The 24,103-nt window shown below is 35.3% G+C and overlaps 1 protein-coding gene across 6 annotated transcripts in view; it reads left to right on the forward strand.

The window, feature by feature from the left end:
• The window catches only part of LOC123551258 (70 kDa neurofilament protein-like), a 44,757-nt gene that overhangs the window by 9,311 nt on the left and 11,343 nt on the right, over positions 1-24,103 (forward strand). For 2 of the 6 annotated variants that reach the window (XM_053525025.1, XM_053525024.1), the window contains exons 3-9: positions 5,653-5,839; positions 10,174-10,269; positions 14,795-14,956; positions 15,773-15,898; positions 16,967-17,187; positions 23,569-23,666; positions 23,946-23,978. In XM_053525025.1, the coding sequence (XP_053381000.1) occupies positions 5,653-5,839; positions 10,174-10,269; positions 14,795-14,956; positions 15,773-15,898; positions 16,967-17,187; positions 23,569-23,666; positions 23,946-23,978 (923 nt within the window). The other 4 variants (XM_053525026.1, XM_053525027.1, XM_053525022.1 and 1 more) reach the window with 2 other exon arrangements.

Genomic DNA, 24,103 nt, shown 5'->3' on the forward strand with positions numbered 1-24,103 from the left:
CTTTTCCAATATCCTTCGGAGTATATTGATAAACCAGATGGATAAACCGATATTGTTAGAGACCATGACGATATCTCTCCTTTTCTAAACAATTTTATTTTGTTGTGTATGTAAGCGATTTTTTGTTGGTGGCGCCGTTTGATTTTGTGGCAATTTAATTTTTAAGATTTTTTAATCGATTACATGCCGTGACTCCACTTTCAGTGTGATTAAAGAGACCCGGGCTTAATTACACTCTGTGTAAATGAATGTCAAGAAAATTGTTTCCCATCTCTCAGAATTATTATTTTTTTTTTTGGTCTTCTTGCGAAGTAATTCCTTAGAAACTTCAAAAAAACTATGTTAGCATTTTAAGAGATTGTTTCTTTATATCTTTTCAGCTGTCTTCAAATTAAAGTTGATTTGTGTTAACAATTTGACAAATCATTAGTAGCAGTTTGAGAGTGAACCTATGCGGATCTTAACGGCTATACATCTGTTAAGCGTCCTTCAAAAGTACAAATGTTGCACCAGCTTTAAAACCCGTTTTTGAAACTCTCATTTTCATTAAGATAATCCTGTTTACGTAAACTTTAATTAAAAAAGACATTGGTACGGCTTAAAATGATCACAAATGTTTAACATGAATATGTAAATGACAAAAAAAAAAAAAAAAAAAAAAAAAACAATTTAGTTCAGACTTAACAAGCATTTCAATTTTAACATTATGCAAAACCTCGTGAAGTGACGGTTTGTAAATTGAAAGAAGTTACTGGAATGTTAAAAGCCTAGCTTCCTTTTCACTTTCTTACACATACATATGTATGTAGGCCACAAGAAGATAGTTTAAAAACTAACATACTCGATTATACATAAATATATATAACATTTAAACAAGTGCATTTTCGATCTAGATATATTTAAGGCAGTTTTAATGCTTTTACCGTCCAGACCTCCTCTGTTTAACCAACCTTTCTAGTTATCATATTTCGTTTCATAGCCTGTGAAAGATGAAATACATTTTCGATGATTTTTGCCATGCATACAGATAATTACTATCAAATATTCATATAAACTGGTAATAAATTGTTTAAATAAATCACCATTAATGCATAAGCTCATCATGTTAGCGAACATGATTGTATTGCAATCAATAGGACTGTAAAACATAAAGTCATTGATTATGAAAACGAAACCTTTTCTTCCAAACGAAATAGCAGTATTTTAACGCTGTTCTGACTAATATAAAGCGGAAGCAGTCCTATGTTTTATAAGCAAGTTCCGTTGTATTTGGGGCTTCTTGTAGTTCTCCACGTGCAACGCCTTCTTTCCACTGCGCATGTCTGTTTTTTTTTTCACCGATACTCGGCTGCGTTTTTCTTTAGATTGCAATGTCATGTGATGTTTAAGCACATGTACTACTATAGCAAACATCAGAGCTGGTTTCTATGTGTACTTTTCTTGGAAGTAAAACCTGGATCGTAAATGTCGTGACTGATTATACATCAGGCAAACAAGATTACCCAATCAAAGCCTGTCTAAGACAGGCCGTCTGCAGAAATAATTAACTGGCAGTATAAAACCCTGGTAAAATTATAAGACCCAAGCAAGGCATATTAAAATAAGCCATTTTTTTCCTTAAGATTCCAGGAAAATGAAAATCGTGGCTAATTTACTGTATATTCATTTGTTCTTAACAAACATCGCAATATGCCATTTCTCACCACTGTCTGCAAAATCTAATCTTGGAAGCAAATACATTTTTCCTGTGGGTATTAAACTAGTGGTTTTTGCTTTTGAAGAACTGACATTTCAATGAGAATATGTTCCAATAGTTTTTACCACTTCAGATTTTTACGACGGTGCTTCCTTTTGTGCGAACTAAATTTTCATCCTCATAAATATACATGGTGTAGTTGACATACGTGGTCGTAAAATGCCCGGATCCACATGTTTTCGCCCGAGATACTATAAAATGCAGTTACAATTGCACTAAACTGGATTAAAATAATCTTTTAGGAACTGTGCGTTAATTCCTCAATGACTCGTATGTATGATTATCGTAAAATACCATATAACTTTATAAGGCTAATGATGTGTGTAAAATGTAAACATATTTAGAAACTCGATAAGAAAACTTCGATTAAATCAAACACACGTTACATTTTGTTTAACTTAGCTCGCATTTTGTGATTTATTTACATTTTATCGAAGAGATATTTAATTTGACCACAATAAAAACGGTTGAAATAACAGAATGCCTTTGTTTGCAAATTTGAGTATTTTATGGTCGAAGGTTTCGGGTCAGGTTATCGTGTCATGTTCACATCTGTTTACAGTAGAAGAGCAATTTGAACGGGATCACACCGGTATTTTGTTAAGATTAAACACACAGATATATCCGTGTATTTATTTATATTCAAACTGGTTGTGGTCTCAAGCTGTCGCAACACTCAAGGAATTGATACAGTCTGTGGACGAGTGGTTCGGGTCGCTGACTTTAGATAACCTTTCCTCTACTGATGTGGGTTTGAAACCTTTGCTGGGGGTGTAGAATTCTTCATGTGAGGTTGCTTACGGAAGGTCGGTGGTTGTTCCTAGGTGGCTGCCCGTGATGAAATAATGTCCGTATGCGCACCTTAGGTTTTCTCTATCATTAAAAGTTCGAAAAGTTGCGATAAGACAAAATCTGTGTCGGTGCGACATAAAACCAAACAAAAATATAACAAGCATTTTTAATTCCTCTCAGTCCAAAATAATAGTACACGTGTACTTTCTTGTAATTGGTTACTAAAATGAACCGAAGTAAATTGAACTAATGAGGTCATACGTTATTCCATTTTAGTTAACCGTATTATAACCCATGATTGGCAAGATGGTTTAAGAGTCGGTCAGACAAATATATCGGGTAAATGAAGCAGACAATTCTCGTCATCTGATATACCGTAACTAACTCACTTTAAGACCATGTTACCTACCACACGCGATCACACAGTATATTTGTCGATATACATGTCAAATGCTGGTTTACATTTTTGTTTGAAAAATAAAAAATAAAAATTTGCTAAAGAAAGAGGGGGTAAACTTTTTAAAAAAGGGACTCTAACGTGAAAGTCAAATCTTAATACATTAATAGGACGGTGTTTTGTACTGACATTTGGCTATTTATTATGTGCATCCAGACTACTAAATGAAAGTAACGAATTCCTTTCTGTCCGATGAACGGGCTATGAATTACATGCAGACAGACAGTGTATTAACTGTATTGACATATATGCTAATTTTTTCACCATTGGGATTTTTCTGTTTGAAAGCAGAAAATTCGGTAAAAAATGAAGGCAGTAAAAAGCGTTACAAATGGCATATAAATTGTAGACTGAAGATTTTATGTTACAACGTCTATCAGCAGCCAGCTGACTTTTTCGGTACGGTTGCAGCTTTAATATATTCTGTGCAAAAAGTCTATTATAGGAAATATATGTTCTTTACCTCTTTCTAGATTTCGAGGCTGTAAAAAGCTGTAAAAAGTTATATTCGGAGACGTTAGGTTGATATTTCGTACAGTCTGTAATCAATACACTTATTTCCCGTAACGCCAAGAGATCGGTAGACCTTTTGGCCACAAACTGTATGAACCGACATTAACTCCCATAATGCATCTTTGAATATCAATGCGCATGCCTAAGTTGTCTGGCGAAATCCATTTGCATGCAATTTTGGCCGAAATATGAAATTCGAGATAGCATTGTCTTCTTTTTTAACAGTGCACTGTATAAAATTGTCTGGCTGGTTGATTTCTTTTGACAGCAATTTCTGCTGCTAAAGTCGTCTGCCAACTTTAGTTAGCAGACGATAATTTTCATTGGTCCATTTTCCATAGAAACAATATTACAATTCCTATGGGCATTGATCTTGTTGCTTGAAAATCTATTTTCACGATACAATTTCATTACGTTATTAATTATTGTTTGTCCGTAATTCCATTGTTGCAACACGTGGGCACAAATAAAATGTTACTTTAAGAAATTGCGCCAAGAAAATTATTTACCTGATTAGGAGTCTAGAGTTCCTATGGACGAATGCAATTATTTGAAGTCTCAGTAGTGCCTTTTGTATACGCCTCAAATCATTCTCTAGTGTAAAAACTGGACCACGAATGACAACGGTAAAATCTTGGGTGTCTTTCATATTACATGCAGGCATGTTGCGAGTTTTCTCAATTTCCATGCGATTTACATGGAAGTACATGGAGGTATCTCCTATGTGTAGGACATCGGACTTCTAGATGCTATATAAATATGTTGCTCAAAGTTATGTTTTACCAGTCTTCAAAACATTACCACACTTATGCAGTTATTCGCCCGCTTAGCTCAATGGGGAGAGCGCAGATCCACTGATCTCGGGTTCGTGAGTTCGAGCCCTGGGCGAGGCGTATGTTCTCCGTGACGATTTGATAGAAGACATTAACCCTAACCTCTGAATCATGTGGGGAAGTTGGCAGTTACTTGCGGAGAACAGGTTTGTACTGGTACAGAATCCAGGAACACTGGTTAGGTTAACTGCTCGCCGTTACATAACTGAAATACTGTTGAAAAACGGCGTTAAACCCAAAACAAACAAACAAATTCGGCATATGTATCTTTTATTTTGTCTAGCAACGGCGATGTGTCTTTTAATTTACGCACGTTCGAAAGAAGACAACACAATCATCTTAAATACACAATAAATAAAAATAAATCGAGGCTAATTTACCACTGTTTAGTTGTATGGCAGATTAGTCCATAGTATTAATTTGGTTACGGTATTGCTTGCTAGTTCATGTACATCAAATATTATTGTACTGAGCAGTCCCCAGGTTAAAGTTTCGGAAAAGAGCCTTAATATGTATGTGCGTTGGCGGTCTATGCTACCAAGAAAATGAAATCATATTCTAGAACATGTACTAGAACGGAAGTTGCATTAATACTTTGCATCAGCCACCCCCTCCGCCCAGACGATGACTGCCTCGCCCTTTATTGACAGACACGCCCTCAATTTTATGCCTACGAAATCAAGCATACACGTATCTAGCAACATTTAATGCAACGACCTTCAGGAAGAAATCGGTGATTATTTCAGAAGATGAAAATGCAATATTTCTGCAAAGTCATGATTACGATGGGAAATAGATTGTTTCATAGAATATTAAGGATTCCAATTTCGTCTTTCAGGCAAAACATTAAATATAAATTACAAGGCACATGTAATAGAACGACGCAGAATCTTTCCGTAAAATTGGTCAAAATTACATGAAGTGGCATTTCAATGTTAGATAATGAAAACTTTAAGGAAACCATCTACATGTAGATACAAAAATAAGTTAGCAATTTCCATATCGCAAACACACAGTCGATCTAGTACCTGGGCATTTGAAGCTGTCCTTGTTATGTACAGCAACACATACCATGAAGAATATACATGCATATTATTTACATAAAATCAATATGGTAGTTGACACAACAAGTATGCAACAATAAACACTGTTTAACGAGAGCAAATGCAGTTCAAAGTAGGTGCATCCCAAACACACTTGTAGCCTGAAAAATTGAGGGCCACTAGAATTTAGAACGATTTATGACAAGCCAACCTCGCACTTAACCCCAGACTTAATTTTCTATTCTTGTCTCTTTTCAGACTCGATGAGTCCAAGAAGTACCGTCAGCTCGATCGTGATACGATCAACAAACTCAACCAACAGATCGCCGACCTTGAAAGCGAGTGCAGCATGCTTCGCCGATCTATGGAATCCCTGGAAACTGAGAGACAGAGAGACAAGACTACCATTAACAGACTCCAACAGGAAGTGGATAAACTTAGAATTGTAAGTACGAAATCATTGGTTCTTATAAATAGTCACCTGACTAATTTCACTAAAACGTGTTATACAGATGACACAGACTGCTTTCTAGCAAGTTGCAATGTTTTTAACTGATTATAAAACCAATGACTGTGTTCGCCAAAGCGTGACAGAGCGATGTTTTCCAGCTACGCTTGTTTTAAATTTTTATCATCTTGAAAATCGATACGTGACTATGTTCCCGGACTATTTGTCAGCCATGTTGTTTATATATCAGAGTCATTTCTTTTGTTCTTTCGGAAAGGTCTTGATCGCCAGCTTAAGTACTTTGTTTGGCAATTATTGTCAAGGAATTTCCGTATAGATGCGTATGTTAATTAAATGATTTTGATATGCCACTACACATGATTTTATAGATATTTTTGCGCATTCAATTCATTTCAGATTAATAGATGTCTTCTATGTTTAGATATAATGATTGAAGGAATTTATATGTGTACTGAAAAAAGGCTAGTTTAATATGAAATGTGAAATGATTCATGGATCACGCGTTTCTACTAAATTCAATTTCAGTACGCTGAGATAACAGGGAAACCAATTTTGTTCCAACTGATACACCGTAACAAGTGGTGTTTCAATCTTATACATTTGTAGATAAACGAAGACTCAAGAAAATTGGCATTTTTTTTTTCTTCAGTTACATAGTGATACAAAAAAAATCATATTTGAGCGCAATTTGTTAATATAGAGATATATCTATTAGCTGATAACTAAACAGAAAGTGGTTTAATAATTTCTGCCATATGATACTTCAACTACAAATGACATTTTGCACGTACATCACGTATTTTATCGCCATATGCATATTGTTAATCACCGCTATCAAGCCATATACAATCTGTTTCCAGTTCAAGTCTTATATTCTAACGGAGACTTTGCATAATTTATCAGTTAATAATATCAGTAATTCAGCCTTCAGACAGATAATGGTTGGCAATATTCTGGCAACAATAACTTTTAGACACAGCAGACCATTAAGCAAGCCTTCAGACGCCAGTCGATGTAAATTAACATTTCATCTAAAGTGACTCTAAGGTTTTGCAGGGTCTGCAAGGTGATTTATGCCTGTGCATACACAGACGTCTAGAACTGCTTCCAAGATCGATTCTCTTGAAACTTCTCATTTCCCTCTGAATCAATAAGACCATTAGAAGATGATGCACTCTCACGAGACGTGATGCACAAATCGATCGCATGCACCTTAAACGTTGCATTGTCAAGGTGAATTACATTGTATCCTGGTAGCTTGCTCTTAAAAGATAACTTTTTTGAGAGATTACTGTTATGATTAATTACCGTGGAGGTGAGATATCGCAGGTTACGGCGTAAAATAAACAGAAACATATGGAATCTTTTCATATTTCCTTTTACGTGATATTATCTTGCTTAACCTCGAGTCTACTGGCGGCAAGTGATTTTGCCTTTGCGAGACCGGTGTAGACCATCCGTGCAGTCTGATCATGATCTGCACTTTTCGCCTTTTGGTCAGTACATTTTGGTATGAACCCCTTTTAACAGTTAATGGTACTGTCCAAATTGAAAGATGAACAAGTTCATTATAGAAATTTAGCAGGGTAAGGGTTAAGAAACTTAGTATCAGTTAAAGAAATGTCATTGTTTCCGGCAAAAAAAAAAAAAAAAATGAAAATGACGATAGCGATAACTTTTAAATGTGTTTAGGTTCGTATATATATCAACTAAATACTTCAGAGCTTCTATTTTCATAGGTACCAGCGTTCGCATTATTGCATACCAACATTTCCATTAGGTCATGCGTTCGCGTTGTTGCATACCAACATTTCTATTATGTCGTCGTGATTACCACGAGAAATCCATGGTTAATATTTGATGGATTAGTTACATAACTGTTTTCATTCTATTTCCTTTTGGATTGTTACCAAGAAATAATAAACAATATGGAAATGATCTTCATATCTGGAAAGAGCCGACTTCCAGCATCAAACTTCCGCTGGATGCATGTCTTTGAACATTTCCGGAGTTCTTACATTATTCAGCAGTCTTGAAAACGCTTCATTTATTCCATATTAGTTAAAATGAAGTTGAAGAAAACAGCAGATTTAGTTTTTTTTTGTTTTTTTTTTCCTTCTGCAGACGACAAAAGAGCGGAAGTCGAGCCAAACCATGAACAAGTGTTATTAAATAGCTGGAACGCTTGAAAGATGCCTTTTTCAGTAACGCTTGAGATCAATCTCTAACATAAAATGTGTTAAAAGAATAATATTCTTTCCGCGCTTTTTAGATAACTTAGCGCAGCAATTTAGGTCAGTTGTAGAGCTTTAGAATATTAAACAATATTTTTCCATATATCTGGTCTCGAGAGCCCTCATGCTCTCACAGAAACACAATTCTAGTCGTTATTCAGGAGATTACCGAACCAAAATAGTCCATCAGGCGATATGGTAGTTTGACTTGCAAATTATTATATACGGCTTTTAATATTTCTGTCTGGCGCGATGGTCTCGAAATGTCCCAAATCCCCTTGATTGCTGAACTTTGTTAAAAGTCCAACAATGCTTTTGATTTCAGTGTTCCGGAAAAAATTTGGCTTGATTTTAGGCTCCGTAGAGGAAGTGAACATCAACCAAAAATGAAGAATATTCGTGGTGTTATTCTAGCATATTTGCAATAATGTTGAAATTATAAAATCAGTTTTGCAGGATAGAATAATAATATGGGGGTAATAAAATGTAAGATATCTGAAGGCCAGGTATTTACATAAACCTCTTAAATGATTCTGACAGTGTGTAACTTGTAACGACAGTATAAAATCGAACATATTACATGTGCTTTGTTTGTAAACTTAATTTACCTGTTACATCTATACTGCAATTTGTTTGTTTACTTATTAGCTGACTTAAGCAGAAATTTATATTAAACAAAAACACAGAACTATTCCGGGGTCTTGTATGTAATACTAAGAGGAAATTACAATAGAAATTTGACCTGATCCTGTTGGAGGGTTCTTAAGGCAGACAAGAAAGTGGACATTGTTAAGCCATGACATGAGGTCTTTAAGAAGATAAAGGAACATTACAAGTAAAATCATCTAATGATATATCAGGCTTAAAACACTAAATATCTTATATAGTTACAATTCCCTGAAATACCAATACCAATACCAATACCAATACCAATACGATGACGTGGCTTTTTTCTATTGTACAAACACTTTTTCTCATCTTCAGTCTTAAAAAAAGAACAAGTATTAATCAGTGTTTACTCCTGGTTTGTTCTCTTTAAATAACAAAGCGCGTCCTAATGCGCTTAATTGATTGACCGGTCTACTTAATTGGTGGAAAATCAAACTTAAAAGCCTAATTGGAATATTAATGAGTCTAATTGATCAGGGAGAAATCGATTTGAGACTTTTTTCTCCTTGAGTTATCTTCAGATGTTTACGTAATGGCAAAACAATTAAATGCTACTTATACATCACAGAGAAGTTCAAATGAATATTACGTGTATTCTTAAGGAGTTTTCTCGTTAGCCTTTCGAGTTTTCTCGCTAGCCTCTGTTCCCCTGCATCTGCAAGCAGTGTTAAGCAATTCTGCAATTTTTCCACCAGACAAACAAGGAGTGGTAGACAGTCAATGTTTTCTCTCAATATTTGTCTATTACTAGCGGAAAGATACACAAGTAGTTCCGGAAAAGAAATTATCTTGCGATGCTTGGTCACTGAAGTAAAGAATATTTGAGCCGTGCCATGGGAAAACCAACATAGTGGGTTTGCGACCAGCATGGATCCAGACCAGCCTGCGCATCCGCGCAGTCTGGTCAGGATCCATGCTGTTCGCTAACAGCTTCTCTAATTGCAATAGGCTTTGAAAGCGAACAGCATGGATCCTGACCAGACTGCGCGGATGCACAGGCTGGTCTGGATCCATGCTGGTCGCAAAGCCACTATGTTGGTTTTCTCATGGCACGGCTCATTTGATTTATATGCCCGCAGCGAAAATCAAAATAAACTGCTCTTTTAGCCAACCATTATGATTATTATTCAGCTGTCAAATTGCGCAGCAAGAGAATTGCACAATTATGCGCATATTTGCAACTTATCTTTTGCCATAATTGCCTTCAGTAAATAAGCCATAAAGATAGACAGCGGAGCTATGGACTTGGCGGAAGTAATTTCGAGCTCATAAAGAGAATTGCAGATGTCAACAAAGTTTTATTTTCTTCTTTTTTTTTTTTTTTTTTTTCGCATATTGCTTAGCATTATTTTGCGCGACTTGGATGATCTGACGAAGTTTTCAATTCTATCTATTTTTACATTTCAGGACTTGAACAATGAAACATTGGCTCATCTTGACGCCGAGAATCGCAGACAGACCCTAGAAGAAGAGATGGAATTCATGAAGAAGGTCCACGAACAGGTGGGTCATTCATATTATTTGGTAACATATGTTACTATATATAGTAACAGAACTGTGATCAGTTATGCTCGTCACGTGACCGATGATGGTGTATGCCGCCGTCTGCCGGAATGAACGATTATCACGTAAGCAGTTACTTTAAGTTCTATAATTTAAAGCAATTTTGTATAAGATGTGTCCATTGATTCTTATATTAAACCTGATGAACTAAAGCTTGCTGCTCCCTGACGATAACCCGAACGATATTAATTCGCACGGTAATCTTCCAAAGTCATTTACATGCTTTAAGATGGGCAATCGTTTGGCGGCAAAAATTCACGGCGCCGGTTGTAAGATTCCATGTTTTATAAAGAAGTTAGACAAGTTAATCTTCTGGATTGACTAAGAAGCCTCGTTGGCGACTACGGTAAGAATCATCCATCACCTCAATTATCCGGATGCAATAAATGTTCGAAATTCACTTGACAAAAATTTCTCTAATGCAGATATGGCGACAGGCTAGTCGTTGTTTTTTTTCTCCTTTTTTGTTTTGGAATTTCTTTCCTAGACTGTATGTGTGTGAAAGGCAACTTGATTATTTCACAACGTAACACCGTCTACTGATTGAAGCTTGTAAAAGTACTTGTATCCGAATCACAGTTCATCGGCCGTTTTATATTAGATGTAAGCCAATAGAAAGCCCAGTGGGAGGTGTTGGATTATGTAGACAACATGTTGAATGTTTCTTCGCCGTAGTTTTACTATTGATTTGCCCAGCAATCAGGCGGTTGTCAATAGACGTGTATATGTGTGTAGCTATGTCACCATTTTATTTGTTCCGTGACATTTCGTCTGCTCAATGCTGCAAACGTTGTATGATTCACAGGGAACTCGCTGATTGATTTTACAGCTGCAGGTATGAAGCGTGCTCAACGCATGTACCCGGATGTTGTTTTAATAATGTATAAAATTGAGACCAAAGAAGATTTTGAAATTCTAGAATAAGCGTAATGTTGACTTCATTACTTTGTCAGTTTTCTTCTTCCGGTGATTCACATGGAATGCCGCTTTCCAATTTTACATCTTTAAGTTAACTGCTGTATGACACACGTACATGTATACTTTGAAATTGTAATATTGCAACACGATTTGCTATAAAGGTTGAAATGTTATGCTTTCAGAAGCTTGTAAATACTGACTGCAAATAGAACATGAAGTGCGCATGCGGGATTGTTCTATGATTTTATTAGTTTCTTAGATAACAGAAAACGACTTCATTAGAACACACGCATTAGCTGGAGATACTTCCTAAGTGGGCATTTCTGTTCCAAGTGTCAGACGCCAACATATGAACGACCACAGAACACGAGTTACATGTCCTATTTGCGACATTGATGGACCGATTTCCAGACAGTTTTATTACAGAATTTGTCTGGCATTATGGAGAACAGATAGCAGAACGAATCTTTTATTGTCAATTCGCAGAAGCCTGTTCTATCTACTATTTATGTGTGTCGTATTCTTAAATGAACCGCATTTGTTTGTATTCGATAAGACTAACAATTTTATTAGCAGAGCTAATAACGTCAGCGCCATATTGATTCTCGCGAGACCTCATGTTAGACGAATTAAGAGGCAGACGAAAATGCCATCAGTATAAGAAAATAGTGTAATGTTAAATGTGTCTTATGTCGAAGGTGCTAATTAGCTGCCATAAACATCATCGCCAAGATCTTCTGGGATTGCTGTTTATAAGTCACGTTTGTTAGAAGATTAGTTCTCTGAATATAAGAAGTCGCACTACTTAAGAAAAAACACCCCGACATGGTCGTGCAATAATAGCATATTCCGTATAACGTCGTCGTTATTCGTTCAGAATCGACATTTTCCGTGACTGTGAGTGATACTGGCGGCTACCACCACATTTCTTGTAGAAATTAAGTCTGTCGCTCCGTAGAATAAGATGCAATTGAATTTGACGCTTTGTTATGAGCTCCATCAGTGTTTTATTGAATCGGAAGGGCCCCCTGTATAGATATATCTTCCACTGTAAAATATTTATTTTCTTCATCAGGAACAATTGTTTATCTTTAATGCCAATTTGGACGTGTGTATGCAGTGTGCAGGAAAGAATTATTGTCTTTTAATTTTGTCAGACTGCAAATAAAACACACACGTCAGACAAACTGCAGAGCGGCAACTAAATAGATTGGCAATAAACTTGCGTTTGATGTTTGGAAATAATTTATTCCAAAGAAAAACTCGCTAGAATTGACGGATATTTATCACCATGATACATGGCTTTTGTAATTTATTGCAAAACACAAACTGAAAAATATGGTCATTTATTTACGCTAAACGTAATACATTTGTTTGATCTTAAGCAACAAGACAAAACTAAAATATATCTTGGTTCACAGCATGTGCAAGTGACTGAAAAGCTAAATGCGCATGTGCAGCTCTTCCACACAGGGTAGTTGTTCTTAAATTTCCGGTTAAAAACGATAACTCTTTATGAGAGGATGTTCCACGAGAAGAAAAAAAAACGGTTCGTTGCATAACGCATTCTTAATTAATGAATAATCCATCGGGACATTTCATATTGCTGTTGTGCGTGTCTTGAGTATAACAGTTGGCGATCACAAAGAAGTAAAAGTAATACAACGTACCCACGTCTGCAATATTAATTCAAATATCGATGTAGTGTCTGCTTGAAACTTTTTACAGCCTTCTAAACTATGAAGCCAGCTATTGATACATCCTCACACGCACTTAGAAGAATTAAAACTACTGATGCCAAGGTCTAATGAATATTTAAAGTAAATATCTTTTATATTTTGCAATAAAAACTGAAATTGAACACGTTGCAAAATTAAGTCGATAGTCATTTCTAAAAAAATAATATAGCATTATGGATGGGAGGAACTGCAACTGTATGAGATACATATAATTATATGAGATATGCTAGCGTCTTTAGTGTATAAACATTCTGTCCCAATATTTGAATACAACGACGTTATACACTTTTTACCCGACAATGACCGATTGCTCGGTAAATTGTAACAGAATAATTCTCAGTATGCAATTCTATGAGGAATATGCTGAATTTTATATTAAGTAACATTTCGAAACGGAACCCAAGAACTTCAAATTAGGCGCATTCCACCTTAAAGGGAAAAAATTAAAGCTATATTTATAATTCATACAGACAGTGTATCATTTTAGTAATTATCTACTGACGTTTTCAAATCTGCCAACATTTCTTTTATGGAAATTAGTTCTAATATCCCTGAATGTGACAACATTAGCTTTTAGAGTACGTCTGATAATATCTCATAATACGAACTATTTTGAGATGACAGAGGAGTGTCTGCTGCTTAAATATGAAACAGCAGACGACAATCCCTTCCAGTCTATATCTATTACAAACAGATTAACAATCTTTGCAGTGCCGGAGAAAAATACTAATGAAAACATACAGTTAATTTCAAAATATAATTTAGCCGACGGATTAATTGAGATTTATTTTGCAATTGCCGACGATTGATTGAGATTTATTTTGCAAACGGTTTATCTCGGTAGTACAATCAATGTAATCAAAATTGTAACTTTTATTTCCTACAGGAGAAATAAATAATGGTTGCGCAATAGAACTGAAAATTGTTTTTGCATGCAATAGCTGTAATGTATATTGAGACAATTAATGTATGTTCGTCTAAATAAGGAAAGTCGTTGAAAGGCACTATTTTGAAAATTATTTGCAGACGAAACATCCTATACCGGTGTAAAATTGTAGAAATCTTAGCTGCAAATCTTGCAAAAATGCTGTTAAGATTTATAGTAATACTTGTTCAGAAATACGATTTTGTTAACCGCCGCTTGCAATAAACGTTTCTGCATGCAATTTATCGCATTATCAAAATCACCGCCATAAACAGAAATGTAAGTTTTATTTCCTCAGAGAAGTAATAATTGCGCAGTAGAATTGCAAAATCACATAAATCATTGAATAGACAATATGTGCAATTTAGTTTTTTTTAATTGATATAATGGCACGAGTCATTTGAGACCAGTGTTTTAAAACATTTAATGGAAACCAAAAATACATAATCATAATGAGTCGAAATGTCTGTGATATTCGTTATGAGAAATAATAATAGAAAATTAAAAAACATCATGCATGAGAGATATTTGTATTATAAATGGTTGCTTCGTACATACGGCGTGGAATATTTTCCCTAGAAACATACCTGAATTTCATTTGATCATGTTGATCCAACATATTTAATTTAGGGATTAGACCAAATCTGACATTAGCTACCTTCCAATTGATTATTACATCACGAGTTGGACTATATAGGGATAAGCGTCGAGACGCGTTTATGATGCTGCAGTGGTTAAAACCTGAAAACCTCTGGGCTAAATAATTCTGTTTTGTTTGGTATATGGCCACAGTAGTGATGACTCGGGTGACAGTTTAAGGATTTATTTTAAAGGAACGCCTTGTTGATTAAAACTTACGCTCTTTCTATCTTACCTTTTACAGGAACTGAAGGAACTTGCAGCCCTGGCATACCGCGACACCACCGCTGAGAACCGCGAGTTCTGGAAGAGTGAGCTTGCCCAGGCTATCCGCGACATTCAACAAGAATACGACTCCAAGGTGGATCAACTGAGAGGCGACATGGAAGGTTTCTACAATCTCAAGGTATATGTAATTCTTTAAACAGGCTTTAGAGCTCAGACTGGAAACCCCTGAATATAACAGATTCTTTCAAAGCACAATCTTGAATAAATAAATGTTTCGGGACTTTTCTCTTTTTTCCATACGCAGTTCTATGCTTTTTGAAAATGAAGGTAAAGCAGTGGAATTGTCTAATTTTACTTACATAAAAATCAACTTGAATCTGACTCGTAACGTACCTGTCATACAGAAATATATTGACTCAAATATTTACTTTAATACTCTTTTGTTGTTAATGTAACGGCGGCGCATATTAACAAAACTGATAATTACAGTAACATTACTTAGAAATAAATTGGTGCGCAAGTTATCACTCTATCAGCTTTAACAAATATTATTACGATAACAGGCATACCTATCATATAGACGAGTTTACTGATAGAAGCGAAAATTATTCTACTTCTTTTGATATTGCCACAGTGCATTTAAATAATTCAAGTTTAATTTCTATCTGAAAATTATATGTAATCCCCCTTTGCAATTTAAATTAAAGTAACTCTGTAATCAGCCCGTATATCTCTCGAAAGCTATTGGAAGAATTACGAAGACGAATATATTTGCTTGGGGTTTTCATTTTTTTTTCTTCTGTTGCTATGGTAATATCTGGCATTTAAATTTGGTATGTTGCTCAGGTTTCTTAGAAATAAATTGATGGCGGTTTTTACAAAAGATGAATTCAGAATTCAGATATAGAATTGATAATACTGGGAATTACGTTAATAGACAATAGCAGTTAATAACCAGTTGAATAATTATCCTTTATGTTTCTTTATGAAATAGATCCAAGAGTTCAGAACTGGGGCCACAAAACAGAACATGGAAGTGACACACGTGCGGGAGGAGAACAAGAAGCTGACCAAGCAGATGTCGGACATGCGAGGAAAATTTGCAGACCTCGAGGCTAGAGTAAGTAATCCTGTTTTGTTGGATTCATGGTCACTGTGGCGGCTGGGGTGATAGTTTAGGGATTTAAGTTAAAGAGGAGATCTTAAACATTGTAAAATGAAAGTCCTGTTACACAAAGAAGACCAACTGGGTCTTTAGCTCATAGCAAGCCATGAAAGTAGATGTCTGATTTGAACGTAATTTTCTAAGAAAAGTAAAATCATTTGCTTGAATTGAGAAAGCAACTCTGATTACCATTTGCTCAGATTATTAAATAGGTATTTGTTAATTCCACAATGTCAGGAGATTACATTAATTGAAGTTGTAAATATTTATACAAAGTACAGTAAACTTCATTTTTAAACTAAAAAGATTCCTGGATTCAATATTTTGGTACAGTAAATTACTTCTATCCTTTAGCCTGCTGGCAGCAAGTGATTTTTCCTTTGCGTCCAGTGCAGACCAAGATCAGCCTGCACATTCAGTAAACACCCCTTCAGATAATAAATGATACTGTCAAAATTATATGATGGACCAGTCCATTTTAGAAATTTAGCAGGCTGAAGGAAGTTGAAGTCTGGTTTCAAACAACATTATGACTATTTTAATGGCAATGACAGAGTTCCAGCTGAATTCAAAAAGCCGACAATCAGTGTTTATGTCACTAACAGACAATGTGATTATAAAATAACAAAATTCCATTACAGTATGATGCCATTATTCAGCAGGCAAACATTAAGGAAAGCAAATAACTTCTTAGCCTGTGACAAGTATCACTTTGCAGTAAATTGATTAGAGAACAGATCTGGCATTTCGTTCTATAACGGGAACAGAATCATAGTTATTTTATATGATAACTATATACTACCATGAAATGCTACCTAAAGCTGTCGTCTGCATAGAGCATTTGTAACTCATCGATTCCTTAATGGATTAAAGACATTTCAGAAAATTGATTTAGACGTCTGTGTTTCGTGCAGAAAATTCTTCCCGTACTTTCTGAAATTCATTTTGAGTCTAAATCTATAAATAGATTCGAACATCTGGTAGATAATGTCCTAAGTCAGTTTAATTCATTTTTTTACCCAGAATGCACAGCTAGAGAAGCAATACAGTGAAGTATTGCGCGAGCTTGAATCCAAGGAAACAGACCATATGATGGAATGCACCCAACTTAGAGAGGAGATCTCCAAACTCCGTACAGAGATGGAGGGAATCCTTACCGAGCTCCAGACTCTCATGGACGCAAAACTGTCGTTGGAACTCGAGATCTGCGCATACAGGAAGTTATTGGAAGGCGAAGAAAACAGGTCGGTTCGAAGAATTGACGAAAAGTCCGTACCACGCGGTAATCCTGTAGAAATTAAAGATACGGCTAAGGAACCCGCTAAAGATGATAGTAAAGAATCTAAAGATAACCCTAAAAAGGAATCGGATGAACCCGCAAAAGATGCGAAATAATTAGAAAGCCAGATAGGTCTTTTATTGTAATTTTTGTTAGGCTCTTCAAATTTTCCAATTTGTGCGCTTTCATCCGCAATAATTACCCTTGTCCTTGAAATACACTGAAATTCGTGGTAAATAATACATAAGTATATGTGCCAGTAATTTGTATGTGTTTTCATGGCAAAGGTTTAATGCCTGTTAAACGGGTAACAGTTTACCAAAATCGTATATTTGAATGTAAATCAGATATTGACCATAGTCTGTCAAGGTAAATTATTCTTAATATAGTAAGCTTTTGTTTTAATATCTAGCATTCAAATCGATTTTTATGTCTGTAAAAGGAAAACAAATTAAAAAAAAACATTGTAAAATAGGCAGTTTCCAACTTGTTAATTAGAACTTGTTTATAAACTGTTTCTTTTGAGGGAGCCTACTGTACAAAGAAAACAAATCCCCCTTTTAGATAAAATTGTTCTTATATCATCTCATTTCAAAGAAGACAAATGTAGGAAAAGCTAATACTGGTGCTCTCAAAGGCTATTTATTAACTCAATTACAATATCCGGTAATAGATTTTTACACATTCTGTCCATATCAAGATCGATTTTGGTATATTGTTTCCAGTAAATGTGATATAGCCGCGGTCCATTGTGTCTTCTATGTTGTAAATGTGCTGTCAACTTATCAAATAACTATCATATTGCTCTCGGACAATTATAAAAGTCATTATCCATGGCGTCAGAACACCAAATGAATTTCGCCATACTACACTGCAAAAACCCCGAATCGCACTACTTCATAACGTAGTAAATAGTAAATGTAGTTAGCATTTTATGTTTTTTTTTTCTCTTTTGTCCGCTCTTGTCTAGCTTTTTTCTCTTCTGGACTTAGTCTGACTTCTTTAAAGTCGAACTTAATGCATTTTAAAGTTACTTTCAGGTTAGCACGATCAGCTCTTAATACATGTATATGAAAATGTTTCCACTCTTTCTTTCAGGATTTAAATAAATTGAAATTTTATATAAGACCTACTTTTGGCTTTTGTCAAAAACATTGTTCTTTAAGATATACTTGGATTATATCAAAAGATTTTTAGCTGCTCAAAATAAAAGATAAAGTGTCAAATCCTGAATCGGATGCCTTTTGCTTTGTACCAAAAGACATTTATTTTTTCTAGTATAGTTTTACTGTATCGGAAGATTTTTCCTGTTTATGTAAACAGGGAAGAAATGTAAAGCCAAATTTAGGTCTTAAACTCTGTTCAGAACACATTATGTTGTGCCATAGGAGAAACCATGTAGACTTTCTTAACTTTGAAATTTTGAATTGTTTAGAAAAATGTATTCTATACAACTATATGTGACACATTTATCTCTCTGATCCGTTTTTGTTAAAACAACTAGTTTGGTCTACATGGATTGTTCATTATACTTCGTAGCATATCGTAGATTTTAAGTTAAACACATGATAGTCTCACATGAAAAAAAATGTACAATCTTTATGTTTTGAAAACAGAAAAATGAAAATGTTTCCTCATTAAAAAATGTCTTAAGATTACGTCAGAAGCATAAAATCGGAGTATTATCGGACGATTCTTACGACATGATCTCAATATGTACACACAGACTCACACAATATTTAGTTTATCAAAATAATTTAGTGTTAAAAACAAAAGTCAGATGTTTGTTAACAGGGTCGATTGGAGATCTCGTGCAAGCTTGATAATGTACCGAGATGCATTCAGACCTTCGTATGGACGAACAGAACAGGACAAATCAGAAAAACCTAAAGAGGAAGTCGTCTCTAAAACGGAAGCACCAGTTACGTCATGTGAACCAGTTCTACCGGTGTCTAGTGAACCTCGAGATGCTAGTCCTGATACCGACGCTGCCAGTTCTATAACAATGTCTGATCACGGTTCGCCTAAAGGTGAAGTTCCTACTGAGGTTGCGGGAGATAGCGAAAATATAGTTACTTCTGATACTAAACCTGATACTAATGACACTAAAATTGAATCCGAGACTGATAAAGTTAAATCGGTAGAAAGTAGCGAAACAGTAGATGATAACAAGGGACAGGAAACAGAATCTGACACTAATAAAACTGATACTGAACCCCCAATTGATCATGTAGTTATTGTTAAAGAAGAAATTAAGAAAATTGAAAGTAAGGCCATTGATCAAACTGATAGTGTTGTTAAATCACCAGAAGATGATGTAAAGTCTCCCATTAAAGATACATCACTTTCAGCTGCAGATGAAAAACAATCTGAACTTGATGATACTAAAGGTAAGAGTGATGATGCAAAGTCACCATTAGAAAGTAAAGGTATAACCTCTGAACCCGAAATTGAAACAAAAGTCGAAGATGTTGAGAGCAAACCAGTAAAATCAGAAGCTGAATCGAAAAGTGAAGAGCAGATAAATGTAATTGAAGAACAAATTATCGTGTCCAAAAAGACAACAACACCTGAATCTGCCAGTTTGATAGAAGATAAAGAACCCGAGGCATTGAGTACAGGAAAAGATGATATTACAGACAGCAAAGATGCTGAAGCTGATACAAAACCAGACAAAACACAGAAAATTGAAGAAGAGACAAAAGACTTGAAACTTGATGAAAAATCTGTATCTGACACACCTCAAGAAACTGTAGTTTCTGAAAAGCCTAAAGATATTTCTGAAATTGAGAAATCGGATATTGCACCAGAAGAAGAAGTAGAAAAGAAGGAAATTTCAACTGTTATAACCACTGAACCAACTAAAAGCGATGAACCGGAGGTAACTGAGACTGTAGTAAAAGACACTCAAAGCGTTTCTGAGTCTATTCCTGCATCTGAGGACAAGAAAGACGAAAAAGAGGCAAAAGAAACATCCGAAACAGCTGTTAAATCACCCGCCCAAGAAGTCACTACAGAAGAGAATGTTAAGACGTCTCCAGAAACATCACAAGGAAAGGAACTGACCCCGACGCAAGATGAAAAAACCATTGAACCACTTGTTACAAGCACTGATTCAAAGACTGACAATGGATCAAAACCAGTCGAGGAAAAAGTTAAAACGCCTACTGATATTGCTCTTAATATTGAAAAAACTGAAACTGTTACTGATAAAACGGAAGATAAACTTCTGGAAACTGTTGTTAAATCCGAGGTAATTGAAAAATCAGATAAAACCGATGTTGCTGTTGTTGAAACATCGCCTACTAAGGAACTTCCAGATAAGCCCATAACCGAAACCGATGCTTCGGTACAGAAAGACGATAGTGAAACAGTAACAGTGGAAAGTACAAAAAGTGAACCTGAGAAATCGAAACATGAATCTGAATCAATATCTGAAAATGCCAAAACGTCACAGGATACCCCTTTAGGCGTAGGATCGGAGGAAAAAAGTTCCTCCGACACGGTTCCAGAAGCTCCACAGAAGTCACCCGACACAGGAGATGCACAGCTTGTAGAGCAAAAAGAGGAGAACTTACAAGAAAAAACAGCTGGCGAACAACCAGAAAGCAAACCCCAAAGCCCTTTAGATCACCCTGCCGAAGAACAGAGTCACACAGAAAAGGAAGTGACGAAGGAGGAAATACAGACCATATTCGACACAAAAGATGCACAGCCTGTCGAGCAACCAGTAAGTGGAGAGACTGAAGGTGAAACAATTAGTAAACCAGCTGAACCTGAAATTAAGGCTAGTGAATCAAGCAAAACAGAATCAGTTGTCAGTGAAACCGCAGAAAAGGTAGAATCAAGTGACATACAAACAAAAACTGAAACCGAAATGGACGAAAGCAAATCTCCAGAAAAAGAAACTAAGGTCGTTTCTGAAGAAGTTTCTTCTAAGCAATCTGAAGCAGAAACTGTTAAGACAGACACTATTAATCAAATAGATAATGCAGAAGCAGAAGCAACGGCCGAAGTGCTACCAAAACAACAAACTGAACCAACAACATCTGATTTGTCTGTAAGTAGTTCAAAATCAGTAGGGCCAAAAATTGATTCCCCCATAAAGTCTGAAAAAACTGATTCAATATCAGCTGAAAGTGAATTAGAAACTGTGAAAACAGATACTGTTGATAATGTAGATAATGCAAAAGTAACAACCGAAGAAAAACCAAAACAACAAACTGAACAAGCAACATCTGATGTGTCAGTAGATAAAACGGAAACTAGTTCAAAATCCGAAGAGTCAAAAATTGATTCTCCCATAAAGTCTGAACAAACTGAATCAAAACCAAAAGAAAGTGAATTAGAAACTGTGAAAACAGATACTGTTGATAATGTAGATGATGCTAATGTAACGGCCGAAGAAAAACCAAAACAACAAATTGAACAAACAACACCTGATGTGTCAGTAGATAAAACGGAAACTAGTTCAAAAGTCGAAGAGTCAAAAATTGATTCTCCCATAAAGTCTGAACAAACTGAATCAAAACCAAAAGAAAGTGAATTAGAAACTGTGAAAACAGATACTGTTGATAATGTAGATGATGCAGATGTAACAGCCGAAGAAAAACCAAAACAACAAACTGAACAAACAACATCTGATGTGTCAGTAGATAAAACGGAAACTAGTTCAAAATCTGACGAGTCAAAAATTGATTCTCCCGTAAAATCTGAACAGTCTGAATCAAAACCAAAAGAAAGTGATACTGAGGCTAAACAAGATATAAAATCTGAACCAGAAAATGTGTCAGAAGAGAACAAACAGACTGAAAGTAAATCAGATGTGCGTGAAGAAAATGAAATGGCAGATAAAAAAATTGAAAGTGAAATAATTGACAGTGAACAAACCAAAGAATCTAAACCGGAAAGCTCAAAGTTAGTGAATGGTGAATCAGCAGAAACATCTGCTGAAGGTGTACCGGAAACAAAATCCGCGATTGAAGTTGTAGGCGGTCAGGTTGAATCAAAGCAGACCGATGAGCCAAAGATCAATGGCGTGGAAGAGGACACAGACGCTAACTCTAAGAAAGCATCAACTGAGAAAATAGAGAAAGCACTATTAAATGGAGATGGTACGTGTCAGTATTGTTTGATGTCGTGTCGATGTTGTGTTGCTTAAAGATAATGTTCTCCTTGCAATATTGTCAATGTGAGAATGGCTGAATGTTTACATTATTGTATTTTTGTTTACGGGTAAACAGTAAAACCGCACTGTATATATTACAATAAATCTTTCAATGTTTTGTTATATTTTGTTGTTTTTTGTCATCTTTTAATTTCTTTTCTTTTCACTTTATTGTATAAATATCGTGCAACTCCCGAAAACACTCGTGAGAAATCAATTACACCATTACGATTTGTTTCTTTGCAAAAAAAAATTGTTTGTATTAGCTGAATATACCTGTATTAGCTGAATATACCACGTTTGTTAATTTGTAAATAGAAATAGCGTCAGAGGCCCGAAAACTATGAATTAACACTGCTTAAGAAGCAAATCGTAGCCAGTAACATTTAGCTTTTCCTCGTCATCTTTTTGTTTAAATTATTATGTTGCATAACTTTTATTAGATAGTATGGTAATTTGTGTTTTTAGTTTTGTTTTCAGTTTGAACTGTCACCTTCCCATATAAATTACTAACTGATTTCGTTAAAATGCTACAGCAAAAATCGGAATTAAGAAAACTATATCAGTTAGCTTTTTAAAGCATTGTGCAATCAAAGGGCAGCTGCTAGCAAAGATGACATGTATTTTTTTCTGCGTATGCGTGCTGTTAAGATGCTTACATTAACTATTGTCATTTCTGCCACATAGCCAGGAAGCTAAGCAATTGAAAAACACTGGAAATTAAAAGTCACCTCGCAATACATTTCAAGCGATCTTTTCAGTTCCTATATATTTTGTCTCGTAGCCTACAGTTTGCGATTTTTAAAACATTTTTTCAGATCTTTCGTTTGTTTGTTTGCTGGCGCAAAATAGAGATCTAGCTACTGTTTGATTCTTTGAACCGGTTCGGTTTAGATATTGAATAAAATCTAGATAATAGACCTTTAAAGCGTTCTGCTTTTAATATGAACTGTAGACATTCTTAAGACCAAAGTTCAGCTTAAATTAATGTCTTGTCTACACTTCCATGTGTCAAACTGGATTATAAGCTGGTCAAAAATCAGACTGAAAACAGAGACTCATACAGTAAGCTTTACTAGCTCAACAACAAGTTTCTCTTTTGTTTGTTTGTTTGTTAGTTTGTTTGTGTTTGTTTTATTTATTTTTGCTTGTTTTCTTTCTCTTCCATAATTCATACAGGGTTGGGTTGAAGAAAGTTGTAGAACAAGTTGTCAATACTCAAAGTTCCGGCGGAGAAATGCTCTCTGAGGTTGTCAGTGGTTACGAGAGCCGAGGGGGTGCGTACAATATGACGTCATTATATACGTCATTATTTCATATACTCCGGAAAAGAACATAGTTATTAGATATTAATCATATTACATTTTCATAACATATGCATTTTGTTTGGTTGAACCCATTGTGTTGCATCAGCATGTTGCCTTTTGTGACGTTTTATATATACATATGTACATGGTTTAACATGTTATATTTTTGCAATATTTGTGGCTTTTTACAAATAACTTCTTATTTAGATTCAAAAGATCATTTGATTAAAATGAATATGATATTTACAGATGTACACGTAGAGCCACCGGCGCCAAAACCTGGTAGGGCACAACTCGATTCACTGTCATGACATTTTTACAAAATTAACATGCTTTTGAAAAATCTCACCTTGAATATGTTTACCCTTATTCTAGCATAAAATTATTGCTTTGTCGACAACATTAGG

The sequence above is a fragment of the Mercenaria mercenaria genome, chromosome 15 (genome assembly GCF_021730395.1).
Source record: "Mercenaria mercenaria strain notata chromosome 15, MADL_Memer_1, whole genome shotgun sequence".
NCBI lineage: Eukaryota > Metazoa > Mollusca > Bivalvia > Venerida > Veneridae > Mercenaria > Mercenaria mercenaria.